General features: G+C 44.0%; 1 protein-coding gene across 2 annotated transcripts in view; it reads right to left on the bottom strand.

The window, feature by feature from the left end:
* Nucleotides 1-27,385, bottom strand: part of IFT38 (intraflagellar transport 38) — an 854,149-nt gene that overhangs the window by 257,211 nt on the left and 569,553 nt on the right. For both annotated transcript variants that reach the window (XM_085628445.1, XM_085628447.1), the window contains exons 7-8: nt 14,161-14,294; nt 11,767-11,908 (exon numbers count right to left, since the gene is read on the bottom strand). In XM_085628445.1, the coding sequence (XP_085484571.1) occupies nt 11,767-11,908; nt 14,161-14,294 (276 nt within the window). The remainder of the gene's footprint in view (nt 1-11,766; nt 11,909-14,160; nt 14,295-27,385) is intronic.

The following is a 27,385-nucleotide window of genomic DNA, read 5'->3' as shown; positions in this document are numbered from 1 at the left end:
TCATGTCTACTCCATGACAGTACCCATGGGCCGCCAGCAATGACACATCCCCCGCTGCACTGATGATCTGGTTGGAGACCATCATGCCCTCATTCAACACCTCCTGGAAGTCTTCCCGTTTATCCCTAGGCAGGGAGTCAGCAAACTGTTGCAGGGAGTCCCATAATGATCGGTCATAGCGACCCAGCAGAGCGGAGGCGCTAGCAGCCTTCATAGTCGTGGCTGACGTAGAGCACATCCTCCTCCCCAAGGAGTCCATCTTGCGACTCTCCTTATCCGGAGGAGCTGTTGAAGAGGGCGACGTGGCATGTTGTTTCCTAGCCGCAACCACAATGACAGAGTCCGGGGGAGGGTCCACCCTGAGGAACGCCGGGTCCGAATCAGGGGCCCTGTACTTCTTCTGCAACCTTGAGGGAGCAGACTTCACCACGGCTGGTGTCAAGAAGACCTCCATGGCTGGTTCCTCCAGACCTGGAACCAGAGGGAGGAGGGGGCGTGATAGATGCGCCTTGAGTAATGTCTCAAATATCACAGAGGTAGGGGGAACTGGTACTGTCACTGAGATTCCCAATTTTGCCGCCCCTCTCATCAGTACATCTTGGAAAGTGGCAATATCATCCACTGGCGAGATTCTAGTAGGCGGTGTTTCCGATAACGTGGGGGAAAGCCGTCCAGTGCCAGAAGAGTCCGTATACCTCGTGCCTCTGGATCGAGATCTATACCTCCGTCGTCCATGCCTTGTGTGAGTGGACGATCTGTGTCTGCTCCGTGACCGCCGGCGAGATCTAGAGCGTGATCTCAGTCTGCGTGGGGTCTTAGGAGCCACTGGTAGCCGCGGAGAAGGCGGGAGCTGTGGCACCGGAGGCGATGGTAGCGGAGGTGGCGTAGGTGGCTTAGGAGGCGCCACAGGGGGCCGGGGGTCCGGTGGAGGAGGAGGAGGAGGAGGAGGAGGAGGCGTAGGAGTCTTCTGAGGCCGCGGCTGAGGGGGCAGTGGCAGGGGGTCCATTGGAGCCTCACCCCGTCCATCACCCCTTGCAGGAGAACCCGGACTAGCTCTGTCCGGACTTCCGTCCCCCTTCCTCTTCTTTGCGGGTCTACCCCGTGAAGAGGCTGAAGTGAACGAGGGAGAGCGTCCCCCTCTCCTAGATCCACGACTGGATATCGTAATCACTGAAGAAGTGTCACCAGGTGATCTCGTCCTCGACGTCGAACTGTGCGTCGACCTCGTACGGCTTCTCCTCGCCGTTGAACGCAAACGGCGTCCCCTCGACGTCGAACGGCGTCCCCTGTCTTTCCTCGACGTCGAGCGCCTTCGTCTCGACGGCGATCCTCTCGACGTCACAGGTGAGCGATGGCGCCTTGACGGCGATCTCCGTCGCCTCGACGGCGATCTCCTTCGTCTCGACGGCCTTCGCCGGTGTCTCTGCGTCGATGTCGTCGACGTCGATCTACGAGTCGACGGCGAAGGAGACGAGCGGGCTCGCCTCGATGGCGAGCGGCGCTGTCCGCGGGGCGCAGTACGACGTCGATGGTGTGTCGACGTCGACTGCGAAGTCTTCGACGGAGACCTAGTCCTAGGTCTCGCCGGCCCCTCTCTCGACGTCGAACGTCGAGGACGCCGAGATCCAGAGCCCTGGATCGACGGCGAACCTACCGGTGCTGTACCTCTCGCCGTCGACGTCGTCGTCTTCGACGTCGAACGGGATCTTCCGGCCGGTAGGCGTCGTTTCTGCTCCTTTTTCTGCCCGGAGGTCCCTCCAGTGGCTGAAGCATGGGCAGAGGAAGGGGAAGGAGATCCTCCATGCCCAGAAGTCCCACCTGTTCTCTGCTTCTCCTGTCCCTGAAGGCGAATCTTCTCTCTGTCCCTCAGGGTCCTCTTGGAGAAGGTCTTGCAGATGTCACATGTAGCAGGGACATGTGAAGATGATAAGCAGAAAATACAGACATCATGTGGGTCCGTCTTGGCCATTTTCCTCCCACACTCAGGGCATTTATCAAATAAAGCCATGTTAATTAAAATAGAGTGGGTCAAACTGCACCAAACTACAGGATGCAGCAGAGAAAGGCTCTAGACGTCGAATGAACAAACTTTTCTCTTCAAAAAACCAATTTTAGTCCAAAACATCCACCCAAAAGGGTAGAGCTCAATGCTCCGGGTCCTGCTAGCAGGAGCCGGAAAAAAGAACTGAAAGTAACTTGCTTTGGCTGTGCATCCTGGGATACCGGGGGTCTCTGGAGAGTTCCTTAAAGGCACGGTATCCTTTTAGCAGACACATAATGACAGCCTATAGGACTTGTCTGTCCACCCCTTCCTCTCTATTGTTTAAAGGGATTTCGGTGAAGGGAGTGTGATACAATAAAGGAACATGTCAGATGTGAATAAAAATGACATTTAAACTTTATTTTGGCTTTTGTGTTCACTTCAGATGAAGTGCTGGCCAGTGCAGCCATATTGTTATTAGGCTGTATTATTTTGTCTGTCTCTTAAGTGTCTTTGCAGGTTTGCAAATGCAGGACAGCTTAAGAGATATTTTGATTGCTCCGGGGTCCCCGCACATGGGCGGGACTATTCATAGATTATGACTATACACAGAGATCCCCTACTACAGAACATCACCTGCCCCACCAGTAGACGCGCGGACGACATCATGGAGATAGACCTGCGGGAAGCCACCCTTCTAGAAGACAGGTCGATGTGGAGAAAGCAGCAACCATTGCGGCGGAAGTCTAGGTTGGCAGTCCACAGTCTCCAGAACTGAAAGGGATGATTTCTGGCTCGCAACAAGATGGCATGGTTTCAGACCCGGCCTCTAAGATTATGCCCTGGGCCCACATTTGATCTCATGGACGCCTATGACATCTGATTCATAACCTACTACGGACCAATAATTGCCCCACTCGAGCCCTGGGAGAGGTAGGAGATCTCTAGACTCCATCTGTACTATACACTGTGAACTGGAGGGCCTCTCAAGGGGCTGCATAGCTGATAGAAAAAGACAGATCGGGTGTGCGTAGGGATGGCTGCATATATTTTTTCATGAAGGCCAACCAGTCCCTCCTAGTGCTCAGCAGAGTGTTTCAGATGTTTTAGCAGATTGGTACCAAGCTGTTGTCAGATTGAGTTTTGGGTACCTGACCATAGCCAGGATGCCCTTAAGAGCGGGAGTCGGGGTTTGTCTGTTTGAACTTACCAGGCATAGCTTATCAAACCCATTCCACCTATACAGTCATGCACACACTCAAACACAAAGTTTTTGGCACCAAGGGCACACCACATATGGAAGTGACATACAGATTCTTGAAAGTTTACATGGTTTATAAATGGCTCCTTTGACCTCTAGTTATACCATTCTCACAAGGAAAGTCTGGGGTTTGTACTCTGCACCCAAGTTTATTCCTGCCTGAAACGCAGAGGTGCTGACTTTGCCTTCCTGCTGAGAAAAGTCTTTAAATTTCAGACACAATGGAGAGGGAAAGTCTACGATATGTTATACTCTGCATATGCTAGGGGACCACTGATATGGATCCATGAGGGAGTCTCTTTCGAGTGCCTCTTGCAGGCGATAGACAAAAAGGTGAATATGCCATTATCCACAGGATGCTTCAAGGGGCCCATTAGCATTAGGTAGCCTATATGTCCCCAAAGTATGCCGGACACACTTCCTAGATTCCTCTGACATGATAGCCCATATATTAGGAGGTGTGACAGACGTTGTGGTGGATCCTTACGCCTCCTCTCCCCAACACTGTCGGATTTCCCAGGGCACCGAATAGCAACTACCTTTCGGGAGTGTATACAGAACTGGGACCTTCAAGACGCTTGAAGAAATAGAAATGGGGCAGTGAGGGAATATTCATATTACACCCCAATCCTTGACCTGCATGTCCGCCTGGATAGACTACTGGTATCTCCCCGAGTGGAGGGCATGGTAATCCATACGGAATACTTAGCCCGCACATTGTCAGATCATACCCCGCTATTAATGAGACTCGGATGAAGGAATGGATTACCCAACATTACTACCTGGAGACTATGCCGTGACCTGCTACAAGACCCAGTGTTTAGGGACTCTCTGGCCAACTCAATCAGGCAGTACTTCCAACACAATGCCCAGACCGTGCATGTACATATGGTGTGGGATGCTTTTAAAGTAATGATCAGAGGCCACTGTGTGGTCCACAGGTGGGTATTCGCAAAACCCTGGAGAGGGAGCTCACTCAATTGAAGAACATCCTTCGGGACCTGGAGAGACGCATAATACCGAACCCGCTGTGGCGCACAAATCTATTGGAAACACAAAGTCGACATGCCGTCAGTGAAGGTAGTGAAACAGCTGGGAAGATTTTCCTACAAGGACTACATAGCCAGATCACATACTAAGGGGGTCAGGGCAGGTAGGCTCTTGACTTGTTTGGTTAATTCAGAATGGCGAGCAGGCGGGGTACGGACACTCAAGCACTCTAGATGGGTGCTGCACCATACACAGATAGGCATCCATGAAATCTTTGTGCTGCATCATAGAGAGCTATACAATGGCAGTTGCCTCTCCACGGACACTACAGAGTTGTTCCTGGATAGGGCAACACTGCCAACTGTCTCCGATGATGTGTGGTAGATTCTGAGACAACCTATTACAGAACAGGAAATTCGTAACGTCATTAAAGAGCTTGCAACCGGGAAGACTTTAGGTCTGGATGGCCTCCCTGCAGAGTTGTTCTAAACATATACTCTTCCTATTGCCCCCTCCCCCCAACCTGGTGTAGATGTATAAGATGGCCTGGGAAGAAGAAGGCACCCTGTCACCCTATTGTAGGGAGCTTTGATGATGTCCTTCCCTAAGCAACGCAAGAACATGAAGGACACTTCTGCTTCTCGCCCCTTGTCGATGTTAAACCTCAACTAAAAGATTCTTAGCAAGATTTTAGCCTGCCGTCTACAACCTCACCAGTATCAGCTAGTCCACACCGACGAAAATTCATTAATCTCACAGTGCAACACGTCTATCAACATTAGGCGCCTCTTTCGTGTTCAAATGAGACCCCGAGGGATGGCTTCCCGAAAGCTGTGGCGCTATCCGTTGACCTCCATAAGGCCTTTGATACTATTCAGTGGCCCTATATGCACGCAGTAATGCACCGTTGAATTTAGGGTCAGGCTGGGACAAATGGATAGCACTCCTATATACAGGGGCACATGCTAGAATCAAAGTAGGGAAAAATATTTCGGAGGCCTTTGAGATACATACGGGAACCCAACAGGGATCCCCACTATCTCCATTACTGTTCACGTCAGCCAATAAAGCTTTTTCAGGTATCGCCAGAAATGTAGGCAGAGAGAGGGAAGTCCAGTTACATGATAGAGAGCATGGTATTTCCCTCTATGCAGATTATATGCTTCTATTTTTCAGAGATGCAGGCACCAGGGTGCCCTGGAATATTAAAATGTTGCCGCTGCTGGGTGATGTGTCTGGCCAGTACATGAACTGGGAGAAAATGAGTGTCTTCATGGTCTTTGAAGCCCTGTGAACGATCCCTCCAGCAATTGGAAGTGGGAGCCTCATGCGCTCCAATACTTAAGAGTCAAAATCTCCCAACAGAAGAAAAATATAATGGAGGGAAATTTTGAGGGTGGGTGTTGCACTCCTTGAAGTGCAATGTCGCGCTCTGGCATACACTCAAGCTCCTGATAATGGCACTAATAGTACTCACAAAGATGTTGATATTGCCACGAGTACTCTACCTATTTGGGAATCTCCCCTACTGGATCCCCTGAGTCTGGTTCAGGTTGTTGGACACGCTAATGCATGATTTAATATAGGATGGAGGAAGACATGTGATTTCTTTGCACATTATACATGTACGAGCAGAGAAGGCGACTTAGGAGTCTACCATATCATAGTTCAGCTACAATAGTTGGCTCGTTGGATAGTGGGTCACTAAACGGAAGAGATGGGACACTATGGCCTACGACGACGAGAAGGGCACTTAGTGGTTCTCATGAAGGGAGCACATGTCTCTATGGAACCCCCACCTAAACTGTTGAACATGGCGATGTGATACTGGTGGAAACTCCTCAAAAGAACACACCTTTCTCCACTATATGCACCGGCGATTTCACTGTTTGTCCTCCCTTCCCCAAGGGACAGCTTTTTGATTGCATGTAGGTTGCCGGCATGGACGGCTGCTGACTTGCTTGTAGTGGGCGACTGCTATGAGGAAGAGAAGCTGAGATCCCTTGCGACACTTACCACTGCAGGGGGGCTTCCCGACTCACAATTCCTGATGTATGCACCAGTGACATGCACCCTGCAGGTGCTGTGGAATGCAGGCCGCAAAGAGCCACTGACACACAAGGTACTGCCAATCCTCCTCACATTTGGAGAAGGTCACAAATTAGTCTCTTGGATTTACTAATCAGCCTTACATATTACCAAAGCAGACCTAACGTAACTCAGGCGGAGGTGAGAAGTCGGGATAGGCCTTGTAGTGCGGAACCACGATTAGATAGAATTCTGCAACATATACATACGGTCTCCCAAAACACCAGATTCCGATACACTCAGTTCAATTACTTACATATGTCCTATCTCACACCATGTAAGCTAAACAGAATCTATGGGAGAGAAAATAAGTCATGCCCAGGATGTAACATACCTGATGCTGACTTTTTGCATATGACTTGGGCTTGTCCTCAGATAACGCAATTCTGGTAGGCAGTAATAGACAAACTAGAATGAACCTTAAGTCATACTGACCTCCCGAAACTGGAAATATGCTTGTTAGGTTTATACTCCATCCTCTAATGGTGAGAGGGACAATACAATTCTTGAATCTAACCCTAGTCCTCCCTAACAGGGCAATTGCAATGTGCTGGAGATCACCTGGGGGCCCGCCTCATTGCAGGTGGAAGGGAGTGGTTGAACGCTGGGCGCTGACACAAGAGTCAGCTCTCAGAGACAAGGAAAACAGGGGCATACGTACCCACCCCATAGTGGATGACTGGGCTGCTACCATGGTGACCTTTGGTGCGAGGGGAAGAAACCGAACCAGCAGCTCCATAATATATGGTTGAGACAGCACTGAGGCCCTAGATCGCCGGTGTGTATGAGGTGCTGAAGGGAAGACAGGGGTTGAAAGTGGTGACATTTTCATTGTTGAAGCTTGAATAGTTTGTCCAGTAAATGTTAAAGAATATTGTTTGTATAATAAACCATATTGGTCTTATATAGAATTGTCAAATCACAACACACTCGCAACAAAATGGGCGATCCCTGTGGATCGCCGACGGTCAGAAGCGTGTTAACCATTGGTGATCTACTCTGCTGCTTGATTCCAATTGCCCTGGCTGTATGTTGAACTGAATGCAATGTTAACGCTGAAGCCTAATGAAAAAGAGGTGTGTATCACTATTGTTGAAAAGTTTGACAATCAATAAAAAGCTTTAAAAAAAACAGGTACCACAAAATGAAAATGTGGGTACTGCTGCTTCATGTGAGCAGGAATGCTCACATAACATGTTTACCTTCAGGACACTGGAAGAGCTAATTCAGCAATGTACATAGTTTAAAGACTTTTTCTTGTATAATTTGAATCATTTATAAGACAATGATTGCTTTTGAATTGGAACTGTTGCCTAATGTCAACACTTGTTGGAAGGGTGTTACTAAAATAATATGAAGACATCCTGGTCTCAATGTGGGAGGCCCGTGCCCTTAAAGCAGATCAGGCTGGTGGTCTCAAGCACGAGCAAAGCCAACAAAACAAATCGCAATGTTAAGTATTTTAAGGTAAGCGATGTTAATGACTCTACCCCTCTCACATCTATGCTTCACACCATGCTTAAGTGAAGCTACAAGTTTGCTGCAATGTTTGGCACACACCTCTGAACCTCCTACTGAAACCAAGAGTAAAATGTGAGCAGAAACGGTTCTTGACTCTGGGAAAACACGCGGAACTGAGCCCAGTATTACTGGGTCCAAGATGTATTCCCCACTCCAACCGAAGACTTGTGAGGCCCCATGATTGACGGAAGACACCAGCCAGCATGGTTAACTCAAGCCCTGGTATCGCCCCTCTGATTACCGAGCATCTCGTAATGAAGACCTTGATGGCGGAGGAGTATGAAATGCATGGGAGCCCCTGACAGATCTGTAATGCAAACTGGCAGATCCATCTTGTTGAGACAACATGGCAAATCTAAGGCTGAATAAATATGGAAAGCTTCGTACACCATTGAAACCACTTTGACTTTTCAAAAAGAAAGTGTCATGGCTGCTTTTTCTTTAACCCTTTTTTTAAACTTCTTGCTTCAACTCAGACAACAAAAAGGTTTCAACTCCAAAAAGTGCGACTTTTTCAGCATCTGTCTTTGTGAATGGCGATAAAAGTCCTAGTTGGAAGAACTTCTAAGCAGCAGCACTCCTTGGTCCAAAATCCTAATTTTTGGGATGGACTTTGCGATACACAATTAGTTGAATCCTAAATAACACAAAACTGCTTTTGAATGATTCAATAGTCTTGAGTCCAGTTTTCAGATACTCTTCGTCTTGGGGAAAAATGTTATCAACTGTCCTGATTAATTTCAGGACAACGTGTCGTTTGAAGGGTGGGAGCTTAAATATGGCAGTGGCTGGTATTAAAGTCCATCCCAGGTCACTGATAGGGGCTTATTTAGGGGCCTAAAAACGGACGCAAGGCACATACAGAAACTGCAGGCTGAAAGGCCCAATTCCTACGGATTGTTCAGTGAATAACCCGACGTAACCAGTAATGCATATCAAATCCAGTACCAGAAAAAATAACTATAGCACACGAAATCATAGACTTATTCTTGACAGGTTTTAAGGGCAGCGACAGGACTCAAAGTTAATTTTTTTTTAAAACAAACTTTAAGGGCAGCAGAAACATTCACTTAATACATGGAGTTATTGTTGCTCCAGAAAAAAAGAGTAATAGGTAAAGCTGACTGCAAAAGCAATATTCGAAGGTTAGCTACAGTGCTAGGAATGACAATTTGAATATGGATCTGCCTTGAGCATCATGCCTGTCCTTATGTCAGGCAAACCCTGGACAATTGTGAGCAATATTTGATAACCACCTCACATTTCACAACAACATCTACTCCCCTTTGTTATGGAAAAGCAGTTAACTGTGAATTATACTCAAGATGGATGTAGTGGAGGTACTCAGACGATAGGATATGTCAATGTGACATCTCATCAATTGAAATCGTGCAGGATTTTCTCCTTGTTTGTTTGTTTTTGTTCACTTAAAGGCAAGTTCTTCAGAAACCTCTTATTTTCAAGCCGAGTCTTTCGGCATGGAAAGAGCAATCTGGCTAAGCACTTAGTGGTTCACAGTTGAGGGTCATTAATCCAACTTTTCTTTTCACCAAATGAGCACCAGAAAACATTGCTTAAAAGCAATATATGAACATTATTTCAACTGCCCTGAACATCTAATGTTAACTGGAGAAACGTAAGTCAAGGTAATGTTTAAGGATTTTTTTAACAATACAATTTTATTATGAAATTACATCATAAAACGGAATTACATTTTATACAACGAAAGCAGATGTCACTAGAGGAAATGATGTATAATCTATGAATGAGAATCAGTTTTATACTGAATCAGGAATACAGCAAAATCAGCACAAGTAAAACCTTACTACACTGATTGGAGTGGGGCAAGAAGCCTCTGAGCGCACTGTAGTAGGGAAGTCTACATTACCCTACTCAGACTTACAGAGAAACGCTGTAAGGAAGATCGTATGAACAGGATCTGAGAAGAACATGTCAGCAAGATATACAGACACCGAAAAGAGTTCGCCTTCTTAGAACTTTGGTCCAAAATAGCATCCCTGCCTCAGGAACTGTGTGATGAGCATCGATTCTAGAATCATCCGAGCGTGGTCCTGCAAAAACTGTCCCTGAAGGTCTGGTCAAAATAAAGAACGTGTTGTGGCAGACAGAAGGGCGATTTGTGGATACGGTGAAATTGGAAATGGTGACTAAAACAGTGGTGGCTTGACCATGCTATGGTAAATTACTCAAGCTAGCCGTTTAAAGGAGTCTTAGCCAGTCTGGGTGATAGCAAAGGCCCTGTGCTATACAATTTTTTTTTCTAGATTTATATAGCGTGGCTCATCTCTCGGGAGGGTATTCAGGCGCTGTCCATGGGCATGGAGAGATTAAGTTATCTGCCAAGAATGACAGGATGTTGAGCTAGATTTGAACCCGGATCCCCAGTCACAGAGTCGGCAGCTCTGGTCGCTGCGCCACATCCTCTCCCTCACACAGAAGCATACTGCTTTCTTTTAGAACACTGTGGATGGACAAGGAATAAATCTGTCCTAGACTGACATAACAGCTATACTGAATTCGTTTATGTTGTAAAAGTCAGTTTGAAACGCTTTGTAGATATTGTCAGATGAAAAACTCTACCACAAGACTGGACATGTGTGTGTGAAATGATGGGGACAACACACAAAAAGGAGAAGAAATATATCACTCCTGGCTGTCTCCTGTTCAGACAGAAAGGAAAAAAAAGAACGAGTATTGTACTTCTCAGTTGGTGGGATCTGAATGTGGAAGTGTGCGTGCGTGCGTGCGTGTGTGTGTGTGTGTAGCTCTACTTATCCTCCCTTCAAGTTCATTACAAGAGATCTTTACATAGCCGCAAAATCTATATATATACTCACTGTTTTTATTTTATATGAATGCCATTCTTTATACAGTTTGTATTTATTTTCACTTTAATAGGACTCATTGGTTTTGATGACACGTATTACACTACATTTTGCTAGTTGGTCTCAGCATAGTATGGGCACAAGCCCTGAAGGCACCTACCCTCCAAAGAAAGCGGGTTATCCAATATACAAGGGGTTGAAGCAATAAACTACCGCACCTACCTTAACAGTGGGGACAGTTGGTTGAATACTTAGTATGGTGCATAGAACCAGTTCAACCCCTTTTAACTTCTAAAGGAAAAGACTCACAATTTTAAACCAATCTACAGGGGTTCAGCCCCCTAAACCTTTCAAATTATATCACTTATATTTAATAGGAGTGCAGCTAGATTTTTACAAATGGTCAACACATACAATACATGATCTTTACAGTACACAACATTCTTTAGACATATTAAGTTGAGAATTCTTTATTCATTTTCTTCTTTCAATAACCCATTTAAAACTGCAGCCAATGGGATTCACCCTCGCGGACTTCTTCGGGGCTCTATTTAAATTCCTTCGTAAATGGACAAACTATGCTGCTGCATCTGTCATTTTGCCCGTGTTTTGTTTGTAAGGCCAGCTAATGGCATCTTCTAATTTGTGAAGTGAGACTCAGTAATTACTATATAAAATCTGTGCTTTGAAAGTATTCTCAATATTATCCTGATGTCCAGTATTCAAAATGGAGGTTCAGATCTTGTTGATGGTGTCCTATTGGTGATGGAGAAAGTTTCTGTGTTACTGCTCATTTAACATCCAATGATGTGGTTTGAAGCAACTTCAAACCACACCACAGAATGTTAAATGAGCAGTAACACAGGAACTTTCCCCATCACTCCTCAAATTAGAGGATTAAGAAGGAATTTAAATAGTACCCTCGAAGAAAGCCTGGGCCAATGTGAAAAGTTTGGTGCGAATGGTGGTAAAATGAGTAGTCCAAAAATGTCTATCTGCTTACAGGCCACCACTTCCAGTCTCGTGACCACGATTGACATATCATAACTTTTGGTCTGTTTTAGCATTCTGAAAAGTACCTCAAATCTCTCTTGCTCTGTTCGGTGATAATCGTCAAGCTGTTGTTCTAGGTAGGACAAGTTACGGAATTTCTCCAGGTACGTGCTGTATTGTTTCTGTAGTTCTTCTTCAATTTTCTCATACTCGTCCATGAAAGCTGGCCTAGGGATTCAAGTAAGCAAAGTAGGTGGAACGTTAAAGAATGCTGAACTTTTTGATGAAGAGAAATTCTGCAACAACAGACATATGCATCTGTAAAAGTGCAGCAGGTCAGGATTTATTTGACTTGGACAAAGCTGCTTGGAATACAAGAACTGGAAGGCCGGTGGTGGAGCTGGATTGGAGTTCTGTCTGGGATATGATTTCTGGGAATGCAGGAAATTAAAGTGCTACACAGGACAGAGTTTGCAGTACATTAAGGGTGATGGATGCTACAGGATTTTATAGCATGGGAACCTTTGAATAGGGCTGTCTGCGCTACCAATTCTGGAACTGTGGACTGAGAGAACAGATTACATATTTGACAGGAATGACTGATTGTGTCTGGCTACAGCAAGCCATGCTCGAAGAGGTTGGTGCGCTCCACGTCTAAAAGGTTGGCTAAGAGAGTAAAGAATAATGCAAAGAAATACATACTTGAATTCATCTGGAGTAAATTATGACAACATAACTAGAAGCAAAGACACACCATACAGAGGAGAAGGAGCGAAGCCACATATTCATTGACGGCCTCAAATGAGGTGTGACTCACAAGACCACACAAAGCAACACCAGACAACAAATAAATAGCTCAAGCAAGGGACACAAACAATGTGAAGCCCCACAGTGCAAAATAAACATGCCTTTACTAGCAGGTGACCACTTGTGGTATTCCGTAACTGATGTGCTCAGATAGGGATGATGCTATACAACTTATACCGCACGGCAATAATGAGGGTCGATTTTAAACGTGTCTCAAATGCTTATGTTGCGACCACAACAGTGGCATATCTAGCTAAAATGACAATTGGCTTAACAGGTGTACAATGCAAAAAACAAAAACTTATATTCGAATGGTAAAATATAAGCTTACTCAGTACAATCAAACCTTGGAAAACAATACTGGAATGCAAAGAATGCTGCAAAAAGAAGGTGCTAACGAGTGGTTTTAGGGATAACAGACAAGTACTAGAATGGCAAGTCAAGAGATTGGACGTGTTGCTTTGGGCATACGTGGTTTGGGGTTTAGAGAATTGGAATAGAAGGAAAGGCTGGGTATTTATATAATGCTGTATAATTCTTTGATAAATATTCATATTGGAGCAGATATATTAGCATGATGTTCTCAAACAAATTTGCATTTCACAGGCAATTCTTCTTAGGCTTATGAAACATTAGTCTGCTCAAAGAAATGACACAGGTAAATGGCTGGAGGTGACAATCCATAACTCAAACACTGGTGTCAAAAACCACAGCCTTCTCTGCGTATGAAAACCCCCGAGTGCTTCAGAACATGTCTGCAGAGCTCCTTTTACGCGCCATACTGAGGTAGATAAATCCATGCAGTGAGAGGAAAAAAACAATCTTCACCCGTTCCCTCTGTGAAACGTAAAGTAACTTTCAGCAATGCTTCAATCTATCGCATCAGTGTCTCGACCCTGGGCGCCAGTAATTTACCTCTGTCTTATCCTCTTTTCTTACCCCGCTTTTTCAACTCTCTCTATCATATTCTGTAACTTCACCCTTTCTTCCCCCATATCTACCATCCGGCACCGTATTGTAAAACGGCCAAGTCTGTGAAGCTCTCAGAGAGAAATGAAACATGTGAATAAGGTTTAGTGGCAATGGATCAATTTCCCCCAAGGGGATGTATAGGTAACATTAAACTCTCGGCTGCATTTTGTCTCTTATTAAAGAGCTCTTTCCACAAGGAGTAACAGTTTCAAATTCCTCTTTCCTCTCTCTTCCTTCCATACAAAACCTATTGAGGTCTCTACATAACACTGCAGGTCCAAAATCACTGCCCTGTACCAATTTATCTTTTTTCCTGTATCTATTCAACTGACATTTCCCTCAACTCTCGCTCTCTCCATTTCACTTTTGGTCTTAATTCAATTGTGCTGGTCTAGATTTCTTCCCAAATTCTCTCACTATAGTCAACCCTACCTTTTTATCTATCACCCACTGGCAAAATGTCTTTGTCAGCAAGTGTATGAAAGATCAACAAATATAATGTGATGGGACCCTATTGAAAGGGACAGCCATGGATTTGATAAGAACTATGAGCCGCTATGCATTAACAACGAACATTGTCACCTACTGTAGCAAAATCCTCTATTTACCACGTTTTGGGGGGTTAAGAAATCCTAACTCCTACGAAAGACATGTCGAACAGCAAACACGGCGCACCTAACTCAAGAGACATTTGTACTCACCTTACACTCTGAAGAGTCTGCAGTCGCTTTTGATTTCTTTCCAGTTCCAGCTTTCTCTTTTCAATCTTGGCCTCTAAATTGGCCTCGTCTGAGGCCACGTTATTCAGCATATCTTTCATCTTCTGTACCTGTTCCTGTAGGAAGAAAATGTGAGGTCTGAGTACATCCCGATTGAATAAGAATTAAAACTTCATCAAACATAATTCCTTATATGATAACCTATTTCCTGTCGCATTAAACTGTGCTTCATTCATGGTATTTTATTAATAACATATTGTAAGACCTATACATTAGAGTTTTTTAAATAATTATAAATTCCATAATCACACTGGACAGGTACTTGAACTTTGAAAACTTTATTCATTTTTTTTTTTTAGTAAACCATAAAGTTCACACACGTAAAAAATACATAAAAGGCATAACAAACATAAGGCTAACAGGGAGCAGGTTAACACACATAAAATTCATTAAAAAAAAACACATCATGGCAAAGTGTCTTTTCAAAGTGGCGGGCAGGTTTTGATCCAATGGAATCCATTATCCTATCTTTCATTTACTTTCAGATACAATTTGGGTTTCAGCCAAGACATACTACTGTATAAACAACAGTCATTATTAAAGTGCAAAGTGCTTTTTTGACAGTGCCGGAAAAAAATCTGAAATACTCCACAGGTTGCAGGTAATCATTTTAAACAAACTCAAGGTAAAAGACAATACCAAGTCTTAGAGAAAAGAGAACAATCATTTTCCAACTAACCTCCTTAATCGAATTACAGCCAAACTACATTTATATATAATTTTGCATATATATTCTGATTGAAGAAGTCGGAGATAGAACAAAGCTGGCCTACATTTTCTGGGTGAGCAGTCAAAATATCCTACATTAATATCGAGTTTTTAATATCGTAGGGACAGAATATCGATCTCAAGAATATTGTAGATCAGAATATCGACTTTAAGGTAAGTAATATAGTTTTTTTTATAACTCAGTAAGTAATATCTAAGTTTGTAATATCGAAGTAAGTAATATCGTTAGCAAAAATATTGTTGTTAATTATATCGATATTTATATTAGTGTTATGTATTTTAGTATGTATTTTATATGTATGTTTACCATCGAAATTAGTAATTCTTTTAAGTAAATTTTGCGTTTTAGTATCAGAGCAGGTTGTGGGTTTATAGGGGAATAGGGTGGGAAATAATTGAATTTTAATTAATATGTTTTTATTTATTGTTATTGATTTTTAATTTATTGATAATTTATTATTAATTGGTAATTAATGTTTATTAATTGATTAATTTATAATTATATTATTTATAATTAATTTATTATTTTATTTATTTATTGTTATTGTTAATAAATTTATTGTTAATTATTAATTGGTAATTAATTTTTATTAATTGATAATTACATTAATTGTCTACATTTTTATGTGTGGTGGGTTGTGGGTTTATAGGGGAATAGGGTGGGAAGTAATTTGATTATAATTAATTAATTAATATTTTGTATTTATTGTTATTGATCATTAATTTATTAATTGATTATTAATTGGTAATTAATTTGTATTAGTTAATTTATAAATATATTAATTATAATTAATTTATTATTATTTATTTATCGTTATTGTTAATGAATTTATTGTTAATTTATTATTAATTGGCAATACATTTTTATTAATTGATTAATTGACAATTAAATTATTTGTATTTTTTTTATGTGTAGCGGGTTGTGTGTTTATGAGGGAATAGGGTGGAAAGTAATTTAATGTTATTTAAGTAAATATTAATTTAATGTTATTTATTTATTTATACCTTGAGTTTTATATAGCGCTGGCTAGAACCCGGAGGTATCAGAGCGCTTTACATGAGGAGAGTTACATAGGTTCCACGTTACACCTTTTTACAGGATGTACATCAATTACAAGTTACATCTGAAAGGTACATCAAATACAGGTTACATCCGTTGGTTCATGGCGTGTAGAAGGTTAGGGGTGGTAATGTCAAAGGGCCACGGGGAGGGAGATTAAGCAGAGAATAGGCACAAGGAAAAACAAAGCAGGCAGGGGGAGAGAGATTCAGGGGAGGGAAGAAAGGAAAAGGGCAGGCAAGCCAAGAATTAAAGGAGGGAAGAGGTGGGGAAGGGGGTAGGAGGCATGGAGAGGAGACGAGGAGGTAACTGTGTCCGATGTCCGGCGTGTGGTGGGAGACGGCTTCCTGCGGTAAAGGGTCATTCCCAGACTTCCATTTTGTGTGATTCCCTTGTCGCGGTGGACTCTCTCAGCGGGGTCGCTGAGACTCCAGGACATAAATGCTGGATCCCTCACCAACAAGGGGAGAGGAGTGCTTTGGTCACGGGCACACTTAGAAGAATGAAGGAGGGAAGAGGTGGGGGAGGGGGTAGAAAACCCAGCATGAACACAATGTCCGACTTCAGGCAGGTAGGAGACAGTTCCCAGAGTTAAGGGGATCAATCCCAGTCCTCTACTATGTGAGACTCCCTTGTCACTGTGGACTCTCTCAGAAGGGTCCCTGAGACTCCAGGGCAAAAATGCTGGATCTATCCCCAACATGGGGAGTAGGAGTGCTTTGGATAAGGGCATACTTAAGGGGGCGGTTTTAGGAAGACAGGCTGGTAGGGTTACATAGGTTACAAGTTGCCCATTGTTACAGAAGGTGGGTCAATTACGGGTTGCAGCCGTTGGTTCATGGCGTGTAGAGGGTAAGGGGATAATGTGAAAAAGGGTGACAGGGAGGGAGATTGAGCGGAGCATAGGCATTTGGTATTTATTATTACATTTTTAGTTAATTCATTTTTAATATGTTAATTATTTTACAAAAAATATTTAATTAATACATATGTTAATTTAACCCCTACGCTATCCTACATTTTCCACATTGTTACATTCACTGGAGTTGGAATATTAATTTTAACCCCTACGCTATCCAACACTTTCCCTACTGTTGCACTCCCTGGAGTGGGAATAGTAATTGTAACCCCTACGCTATCCAACACTTTCCCTACTGTTGCACTCACTGGAGTGGGAATAGTAAATGTTACCCCTACGCTATCCAACACTTTCCCTACTGTTGCACTCCCTGGAGTGGGAATAGTAAATGTTACCCCTACGCTATCCAACACTTTCCCTACTGTTGCACTCCCTGGAGTGGGAATAGTAATTTTAACCCCTACGCTATCCAACACTTTCCCTAATGTTGCACTCACTGGAGTGGGAACAGTAATTTTTACCTCTACGCTATCCAACCCTTTCCCTATTGTTACACTCCCTGGAGTGGGAATAGTAATTTTAACCCCTACACTAGCCAACACTTTCCCTACTGTTGTACTCCCTGGAGTGGGAATAGTAATTTTTACCCCTACGCTATCCAACACTTTCCCTACTGTTGCACTCCTTGGAATGGGAATAGTAATTTTAACCCCTACGCTATCCAACACTTTCCTTACTGTTGCACTCACTGGAGTGGGAATAGTAATTTTAACCCCTACGCTATCCACCACTTTCCCTACTGCTGCACTTACTGGAGTGGGAATAGTAATTTTTACCTCTACGCTATCCAACACCCTCCCTACTGTTGCACTCCCTGGAGTGGGAATAGTAATTTTTACCCCTACGTTATCCAACATTTTCCCTACTATTGCACTGTTTGGAGTTGGAATAGTAATGTTATTACCTCCGCTATCTAATATTTTTTGTATTAATTTAGTTAATGTAGTATATAATTAAGATTAAAAAGATTAAAAATAATTTAAATTTTTTAATTTGTAATATATATTTATTTATTTTTTGTTTATATTATTATTTCATGTGTATAGATGTATTTATAATTTATATAATATTTAAAACAAATATAAGTTATTAAAATAATTAATAAAAAAGTATTAGTAAGTAAATATATTATATGTATATTTTTTATTTATGTTTATATTATATATATATATTACTTATAATTTTTAAACATTTTAAAATATTTTTTACTATGTTCATTTTAATTATATGTATTATTTACTTTATTTTACATTATTTTTTTAACTTAAATAAAAAGCGATATTTTTAACAACAATATTTTTGACATTGATTTTTTTTTAGCGATATATTTGTACTTACCATGATGTAGATAGGATGTCGATATTTTTGACTTCGATATTCTTGCTGCGATATTTTTGTAGGGCTATATTATGACCTTCGATATTTTGTCAGTGATTTCATTTTGTGCTGTTCAAAACCCTCAAGAGTGGTAAAATGAATTCCCTGCGCGGTTTATTATATATCTGGCAGACACAGAGGAAGTGCAGCATGTTCTGGCTTGAATTACCGTCACAAGGGCAGGGTTCCAAATGGGCATCATGGTATGTACAACACCAATAAATGAGCGATGCCGAATCTGAATCTAGTGAGGTACATTTTTTAAAAATGACTGAAAGGGTACAGAAGATATGGCTCACTCGACGCTTCCCAGCTGAGTGGTCGCTCCCTTTGGCTCCGGTATCGTTGTGTAACGCTTCTTGCTGGAAACTGTGTGAAATTAATTGCCTGCTGTGCGCTTTGTATGCCGCTTTGCATATTTCATTATTAAGATTGCCAGCGCGACTTTCCTGCTCTTTTAGTGTATTCCCCCAAGCGCCCTCCATTTTGTTGTTGTTGTCCTCCTACTTAGCACGCCCCGCCTCCCAGCTGAGCCGCCCTCGCCCCTCCCCCCCACCCTCCTTATATGACAACCGTTCCCGCGCGCAGCGTTCACGCGCAGCGACCGCGCCCAATCCGCGCCGAAGGTGCGCCAAAGGTAAGCCCGTCTACGCCCGTCCGCGCCTGGACCGCGCCCAGCGCCAGACCCCCTGGCCCTTGCACCCCCCACCCCTCCCGCATCACTTACGATGCCACCACCCTCCTAGCCCTTAACCCCGGTCGTGCCCCCAACTGCGTCCAAGCCGCTCCCGGACACACCCATGGACCTTTCTCTTGCTACTCCTGCAAATTCAGCGGCACCGACAACATCTCCGCTACGACCACACCACAAATTCCCGACCCCAATCACCTACAATGCATCCTTCTCAACACCCGATCGATCCACAGGCACGCCATTGACCTATGGAATCTACTAGACACCATCTCTCCGGACGTCGCCTTCCTAACAGAAACATGGATGAACGCTTCCTCCGCCCCAGACATCACCATTGCCATTCCTGAAGATTATAAGATCACACGCAAAGACCGTACCGGCCACACAGGAGGAGGAATCGCTATCGTCCATAAAAAATCAATCCGCATCTCAACCAGCTCTGACACCAACCTCGCCAACTCCGAACACCTTCACTTCCAGATCCACATCGACCCCAAGACCACACTCAGAGGCACCCTCCTCTACAGACCACCAGGACCCCGCGCAAAATTCAGTGAAGAAATCACGGACTTCATCACTCCACACGCGCTCCCCTCCAAAGACTACATCCTTCTGGGAGACCTCAACTTTCACCTTGAAAAGATCAACGACCGCAACACCACCACCCTCTTGGACAACCTCGCCAACCTCGGACTTAAACAACTGGTCACTTCCCCCACCCACATCGCAGGCCACACACTCGACCCCATCTTCACCTCCAGCAAACATGTCTCCTTCAACTACACTACGGATCTCCTCTGGACTGACCACAGCTGCGTTCACTTCACCTACAACAAGCCAAAACCCACCAACCACCTCCAACCAACTCTGCAAAGAAACTGGAACAAAATCACCATCGACCAGATCTCCTCATCGCTCCTTCTAAACACCCCAGCCCACTCTTCTAACCCAAACCAAGCCGCCGCCAACTTCACCCTTTGGTTATCCAACACCGCCGACACCTTAGCACCACTGAAAAAACGACAAATCAAACTTGGCAGCAAGAAGGCCTCATGGTTCAACGATGATCTTAAGAAATCCAAGAAACTCTGCCGCTCCCTCGAAAAGGCCTGGAAAAAAGACCCAACCACTAGCACCAAGGACGCCTTCAAAAACGCCACCCGCACACACCACCAATTAATCCGAAAGGCCAAGAAAACAGCATTCAAGGATCGACTTGACAACAGCGCCCACAACAGCAAGGAACTTTTCAACATCGTCAAGGAGTTTACCAATCCCTCGGCCAACTCCAACGACATCACCCCCTCTCAAACCCTCTGCGACTCCCTAGCCTCATTCTTCCACAACAAAATTGCAGACATCCACAACAGCTTTGACAACCAACCCGGAGACCAACCCACCGAACCATATACCGAACATTCTCCCCCCTTGAACACCCTTAACGACTGGAACCCAATCTCCACTGAGGACACCATCCGCCTGATGAACTCCATCCACTCAGGATCCCCCACAGACCCATGTCCTCACCACATCTTCAACAAAGCAGACTCCGTCATAGCACCACACCTCCGAGACGTCATCAACTGCTCCTTCAACTCCGCCACCTTCCCGGAAAAATGGAAACACGCTGAACTCACCGCCCTTCTGAAAAAACCCACAGCGGACCCCACCGAACTCAAAAATTACCGCCCCATTTCGCTCCTTCCATTCCCGGCCAAAGTAATCGAGAAAGCTGTCAACAACCAGCTCGCCGCTTTTCTCGAAGCCAACAAATCCCTCGACTCCTCACAGTCCGGCTTCCGAGCAAAACACAGCACTGAGACCGCCCTCATCGCAGCAACAGACGACATTCGAACTCTACTGGACAATGGAGACACAGTCGCCCTCATCCTCCTCGACCTCTCTGCAGCCTTCGACACAGTCTGCCACAGCACCCTTTTACAACGCCTCAGAAATATCGGAATACAAGGAAAAGCACTTGAATGGATCACCTCGTTCCTCACCGGTAGAACCCAGAGAGTCCGCCTTCCACCATTCAAGTCCGAGGCCACTGAAGTCATCTGTGGCGTACCACAAGGATCCTCACTCAGTCCCACCCTCTTCAACGTATACATGAGTCCCCTCGCGACCATCGCCCGCCAACACAACCTCAACATCATCTCCTACGCGGATGACACTCAACTGATCCTTTCTCTCACCAATGACCCCAGCACCGCCAAAACTAACCTACACGAAGGAATGAAAGAAGTTGCCGAATGGATGAAACACAGCCGTCTGAAACTGAACTCAGATAAAACAGAAGTCCTCATCTTAGGTACTTCCCCCTCTGCTTGGGACGACTCCTGGTGGCCGGAAGCTCTTGGAAAAGCACCCATCCCGACAGACCACGCACGGAACCTAGGCGTTATCCTGGATTCTTCACTCTCAATGTACAGACAAGTCAACACCGTATCCTCATCCTGCTTCAACATTCTTCGCATGCTCAAAAAAACATTTAGCTGGATCCCCACCGAAACCAGAAAAACAGTCACCCATGCTCTGGTCACGAGCCGACTGGACTACGGAAACACCCTCTACGCAGGTACTACCGCTAAACTCCAGAAGAAACTCCAACGAATCCAAAACGCCTCAGCCAGGATCATATTAGACATCCCGCGCAATGAACACATCTCTGGTCACCTGAAAGACCTCCACTGGCTACCCGTCAATAAGAGGATCACTTTCCGACTGCTAACCCACGCACACAAATCACTCTACGACATCGGACCAGAATGCCTCAACTCACGACTGTCCTTCTACACCCCCTCCCGCCAACTACGTTCTTCCAGCCAAGCCCTCGCCACTGTACCTCGCATCAACAAGACCACAATGGGAGGCAGATCCTTCTCATACCTGGCTGCTAAAACATGGAACTCACTCCCCACTTACCTTCGCCTTACCCAGAACCACCTAGCATTCAGAAAGCAACTTAAAACGTGGATATTTGACAAGTAATCCTCCTCCCCTCCCTAAGCGCCTTGAGACCCTCCGGGTATGTAGTGCGCTATATAAATTCTTTGACTTGACTTGACTTGACTTCTGCAACAGCAACTGTATATAATAATACGCGCTTAAGCCCAGCGAGTATTATTATATACAGTTGATGTTTAAAAAGAAGTTATACAAGAATGGTTACGCCTTTTAAGATTTATGGAAACCTTGTATATAAATATACATCCCGTCACTTACGATTAGGTTCCATATTTCACTTTGGGACACAGTGCACAAATATCTGTTCTATTGTAAATTTAAACAATGTATATACTAAGTCTATTGTGTTTATAGAACAAGTCATAATTGTACAAATGTGTTGGTGGTTCCTTGCCCTCTGACATTATTCTACCCTCTTTTTATTGCGATTGTGCAAATTATATTGCTTGAATCATTTTTTACGAGTCCACAGGAACCGTTGTTTCCCTTTATATAGTTTCCCTCTCATCACACAATCAAAGGCCAATGTCAGGTCCATGAAGCCCAGATATAGATTAGTGTTTTTTGCCATAGTATATTTACTGATTACCAGATGAAGATTGAGGCATTGCTCACTGTACCCAGGCCCCTTCTAAAACCATATTGAATATCTGAAAATTTCCCTTTTTACTGCTATCCATATTTCGAGGCGTTGAAATAAAACCCTGTCATCAGCTTACATGTGGTGTCAATCAGTGATATTAGACAATAATATTTAGAGTGTGACCTATCTCCCTTTTTAAAAAATGGGTGCAATTATTGCTGTTGACCAGGATTCAGGGGGACCTCTAACTGCGACGCAACTTAAAATATTGGCTAAAATGGGGAGCCATGGGTCAGGTTTTGCCAGGAAGAGATCAGTCGGTATACCATCAGGACCAGCAGCCTTATTTTTCTTTGTCACACATAGTGCCTTTGTAACTTCTCTGATTGTCGGTAGATCTAATTTTTTTGCAGCCCTTATTGCATAGTTATCACATTCTGTGGTGCCAGTTGGGTCCCCACCACTCTTAAAAATTGCAGGAAAATGGTTCACCCACTTATTTGAGGGGAGTGTGACATTGGAGGAGTTATTATGGCTGTCCTGAAAGAAGGGGGCATTGATGGTCTTCCAAAAGAGACTGCTATTCTTAGTGACACTCACTTCATACAACCTCTCCCATGCCTCCTTCCTGACAATCTCTCTGCGTTCGGCTAATGTCTTTTTATTCTGGCATCTACATGCTCTCACCCCTTCTAAATCACTGGGCTTTTGTTTTAAGGCTTCAACAAGCTTATTGGGGCTCCTTGTGCCATCACTATTAAACCATTTAAACTGTTTACCGGGATTAGGCCTTCTATCACATTTTAAAATTTAGTTTATTGTCATAGTGATGTTAATGAATGATTCTATCATGCTCTTTTGGTTTCATTCATCTTCGAGGCATGTCAAGAATTGTTACCTATTTATGTTCAAAAGTTTTTCCAGGGCCATCTCAGGGTACATAGATGCCCATTTACACATGAGACCCTTATTTATTTGATGGATTATTTGAAGCACTGCTAAGGTCACCTTCTTGATTTGTGTTTCAAAATTAATCGCTAAAGGAAAGTGATCACTAAAAAACTACTTTTAAAATTGAAAAATTTACTAACTTAGGTTTGTAGTCGTCAGAAAGTGCAATGAAGTCGATATGGCTGCCCCGGCCACAGGTACAATTAAAAATAGGAAGGAGTGTGGAGGTAGCTGCAAAAGTACAGTGCTTGTACGCTGAGAGTTCTTAATCCAAACACAATAGCTTACTCTTAATCAAAAGACCACATCAAAATTTGTGCTATGAAGGTTATTCCAATATCTAGCCTGGACCCTGAGATACCAAATAATCCATACCGTAAATGTCTAAACCCCTAGATGCCCAATTTGAAGACAGTACACTTGAGGCTTGTTGGAACTTTTGATAGGTATCTTTTTTAGTGCGTAGGCTTCACCATTATAATGATGTCTCTCTTTTGTCAGTGCTAAATTAGCCAAGAATCACCTTAAGTCAGGCTGTTCTTGGTCTTCAATTTAAAAGATTGGTGCTCATGGCTTCTTTAAAGACTGTTCCAAATTATAGGTTATCAAGGAAGAAAACAAGTTACTTACCTGTAACTACAGTTATCCATTATTGGTATCTTTCATAGATTTACATGCCTGAATCATTCCCCGTCGCCAAGGCGGGAGTCCCACGCTACATACAAAAGTAGTGCCAAATCATAATAGTATTAGTAGGCCCCAAAGAAAAAGCCTGAGGCCTAGATCTTAGCAACCTATCTACATCATTATGCCAAAAGAACCAAAAAATTGGTCCCAACCAATCAGCTATCAGCAACCTCTAGAACACTCTCAGCAGAGCCAGTTCTCCTCAGATTTTCCTTAGCACAAGTGGGAAGTAAGTGTCCCAAAACATAGAGAACTGACTCTACAGGGAGGAGGGTGGGTGCATGTGAATCTATGAAAGCTACCAATACTGGATAACTGTAGTTACAGGTAAGTAACGTGTTTTCTTATCCAGTATCTTTGTATCTTTCATAGATTACCATGCCTGAATCAGAGTAGCAAGCAGTATACCAAGTATACAGTTGTTTGCGGATGGTGGGAGACTAGTGCTGGTAAACTCCCAATTGCATCCACAACTTGTTAACAAAAGGTATAATAAACCAAACTTTAGAATTCAAAAACCTGTAACATACACAGGGAAATGAAACATGCACCGTAATAACATTCTATGTCAGACATGCCATAATTGCAGAAAATGTCAGTGTCATGAATAATGACATAGATAGCATTTAAAAGACAGAAAAGGTACTTAAAACTGACCTCAAAGAAAAAGATGGCATAGGACAGCTTGTCCAACTGCTGCACCGTCCTGATGTGTAGATTGAAGGCAGTAATGTCTCGTGAACGTGTGGAAATTCTTCCATGTCGCAGCACGACAGATATTTTCTAGAGTCAGCCCAGCAAACAAAGCTGTAGAAGCTGCCACCGTTCTTGTGGAGTGGGCCTTGGCTTTCCTTAGCAATGGCCTGTTAGCCTTCTCATGGCAGAAATGGATTGTAGATGCTATGCATCTGGCAATTGTGGCTTTTGTGACTGCAGTTCCCAGAGTAGTTTGGCCATAAGCCACGAACAACTGATCCGATTTTCTAATGCTCTTTGTTTTTTGAAGGTAGAATTTTAAACATCTTTTAATATCCAGAGAAAGTAAGGCTCTTTCCGCTGGTGTAGATGGATTTGGAAAGAAAGTCCTTAATTTTACCGGTTCATTGAGGTGAAACTGTGACGGTACTTTAGGTATGAATGTAGGATTAGTTTGGAGGGTCACGTAGTCCTGAGTGAAATGTAGAAATGGTTCCTTTATAGTGAAGGCCTGAATTTCACTAACTCTTCTAGCGGATGTCAGAGCCAGAAGTAAGGCAACCATCCTGGTGAGGAATTTAAGTTCGGCCTTGTGGATCGGCTCGAAGGGTGTTTCATTAGTTGCGTTAGGACAGTGTTAAGTTCCCACTTCGGTGGAGGAAGCCTTACCTGAGGAAACGCTTGGAAAACTCCTTTCATGAATTGTTTGATCAAAGAGGATGAACATAAAGAAGGAAGTTGAGCACCCTTTCTGAATCAGGAAAGTGCGGCTAAATGGACTTTGACTGATGAAAAAGTGAGCCCAGACCTTGCCAGATGTACCAAATAAGGAAGGATCTGTTCCGCAGGAGCTTCCACCGGGTGAACGTTGTTAGCCTCGCACCAACAGCAAAAACGCTTCCATTTTAGACGGTAAGTCTTAATTGTGCTGTGAGCTCGCGATTTTGTCAATATGTCACGACAGTCCTGAGGGATGTTAAGGTCCTTGAATTCTAAGAAATCAGGAGCCATGCGTGTAAATGTAGAGACTGAGGGCCCGAGTGAAGCACCTGACCTTTGTTCCTCGACAACATTGTGGGTGTCGGAAGAAGATGGATCGGCTGGTCCTGGGATAATAACAGAAGCTCTTGGTGCCAGTACTGGCGTGGCCACCGGGGTGCAATCAGGATGAGACGGCAGCCCTCCAATTTTATCTTGCGTATTACCCTCGGGATTAGCGGTATTGGGGGGGAAAAGCGTAAGCACAAATCCCTGACCATCGCATGGACAGGGCATTCCCCCTTGATCCCTGTTGAGGGTATCTGCTTGCGTATTATCGGCATTTTTTGTTGTCCTTCATTGCGAAAAAATCCAGTGCCGGCTTGCCCCAAGCTCGGAACACCCTGTTCACTTGATTCTGCTCTAGCTCCCACTCGTGGCAGCCCGACTTGGACCTGCTGCGCGTGTCCACTAGGGTATTGTGGAGACCCCTGACATGTTCTGCTCTGAGGGTTATGTTGTGGAGTGTGACCCATTCCCACAACTCCTGGGCCTCTCTTGACAAAGTTGCCAATCTTGTCCCTCCTTGCTTGTTTACGTAAAACATGCTGGTGGTATTGTCGGTCCGAACTAGTACTGATGAACCTGCAATCCTTGGAAGGAAAGCTTGTTGTTTCTTGTACTCTGGAGACCACTTTCCTTGTATCTGTAAATCTTGGAGATGATCTCCCCATCCTTCCATGGAGGCATCCGTTGTGAGAACAAAATCTGGAATATCCTGTATGAAAGTGAGTCCTTCTGCTAAGTTGGGCATCTGTGACCACCAATGCAGAGCGTTTTTCATGCGTGGTGTGACTCTGAGGATGTCGTCGAAGGATCCCACGGCCTGTTGCCACTGAAGGTGTAGCTCCTCCTGTAGAGGTCCCATTCGGAGTCTTGCCAAAGCGACGAGATTTATTGCCGAAGAGCACATCCCCAGGAGTGAAGCAAACATGCGGACAGAAACTGACTTTCTTCTGGAAATCAGAATTGCCAGCTTTTGAATACGAACCTGTCGTTTGTGAGATAAGAATGCCCTGCACTGGACCGTATCCAGCAGAGCTCCAAGAAATGGAAGGACCTGCATCGGGCGTAGCTGAGATTTGCTCCTGTTCACAGTTAGCCCCAGAGAGTTGAAAAGATGAAGAGAAGTTGTAATGGAAATGCTGACTGCTCGTTCCGAAGGACCTTTGATTAACCAATCGTCCAAATACGGGAATACTTGGATTCCCCGGGATCTTAACGCTGCTGCTACAGGAGCTAGGCACTTTGTGAAGATCCTTGGAGACGATTTTAGTCCAAACAGGAGCACTTTGAACCGATAATGGGCGCCAGCCACAGTGAAGCGAAGATATTTGCGATGTTTGGGATGTATTGGGATGTGGAAGTAAGCGTCTTCCATATCCAAAGAAGCCATAAAATCTCCCTCGTTGAGACAACCTAGAATCTCTGAAAGTGTGACCA

Source organism: Triturus cristatus, chromosome 10 (assembly GCF_964204655.1).
Source record: "Triturus cristatus chromosome 10, aTriCri1.1, whole genome shotgun sequence".
In the NCBI taxonomy this organism is placed as follows: Eukaryota; Metazoa; Chordata; class Amphibia; order Caudata; family Salamandridae; genus Triturus; species Triturus cristatus.
Note: the sequence above shows the minus strand (reverse complement) of the source record. Positions and strands in the feature narration are given on the sequence as shown.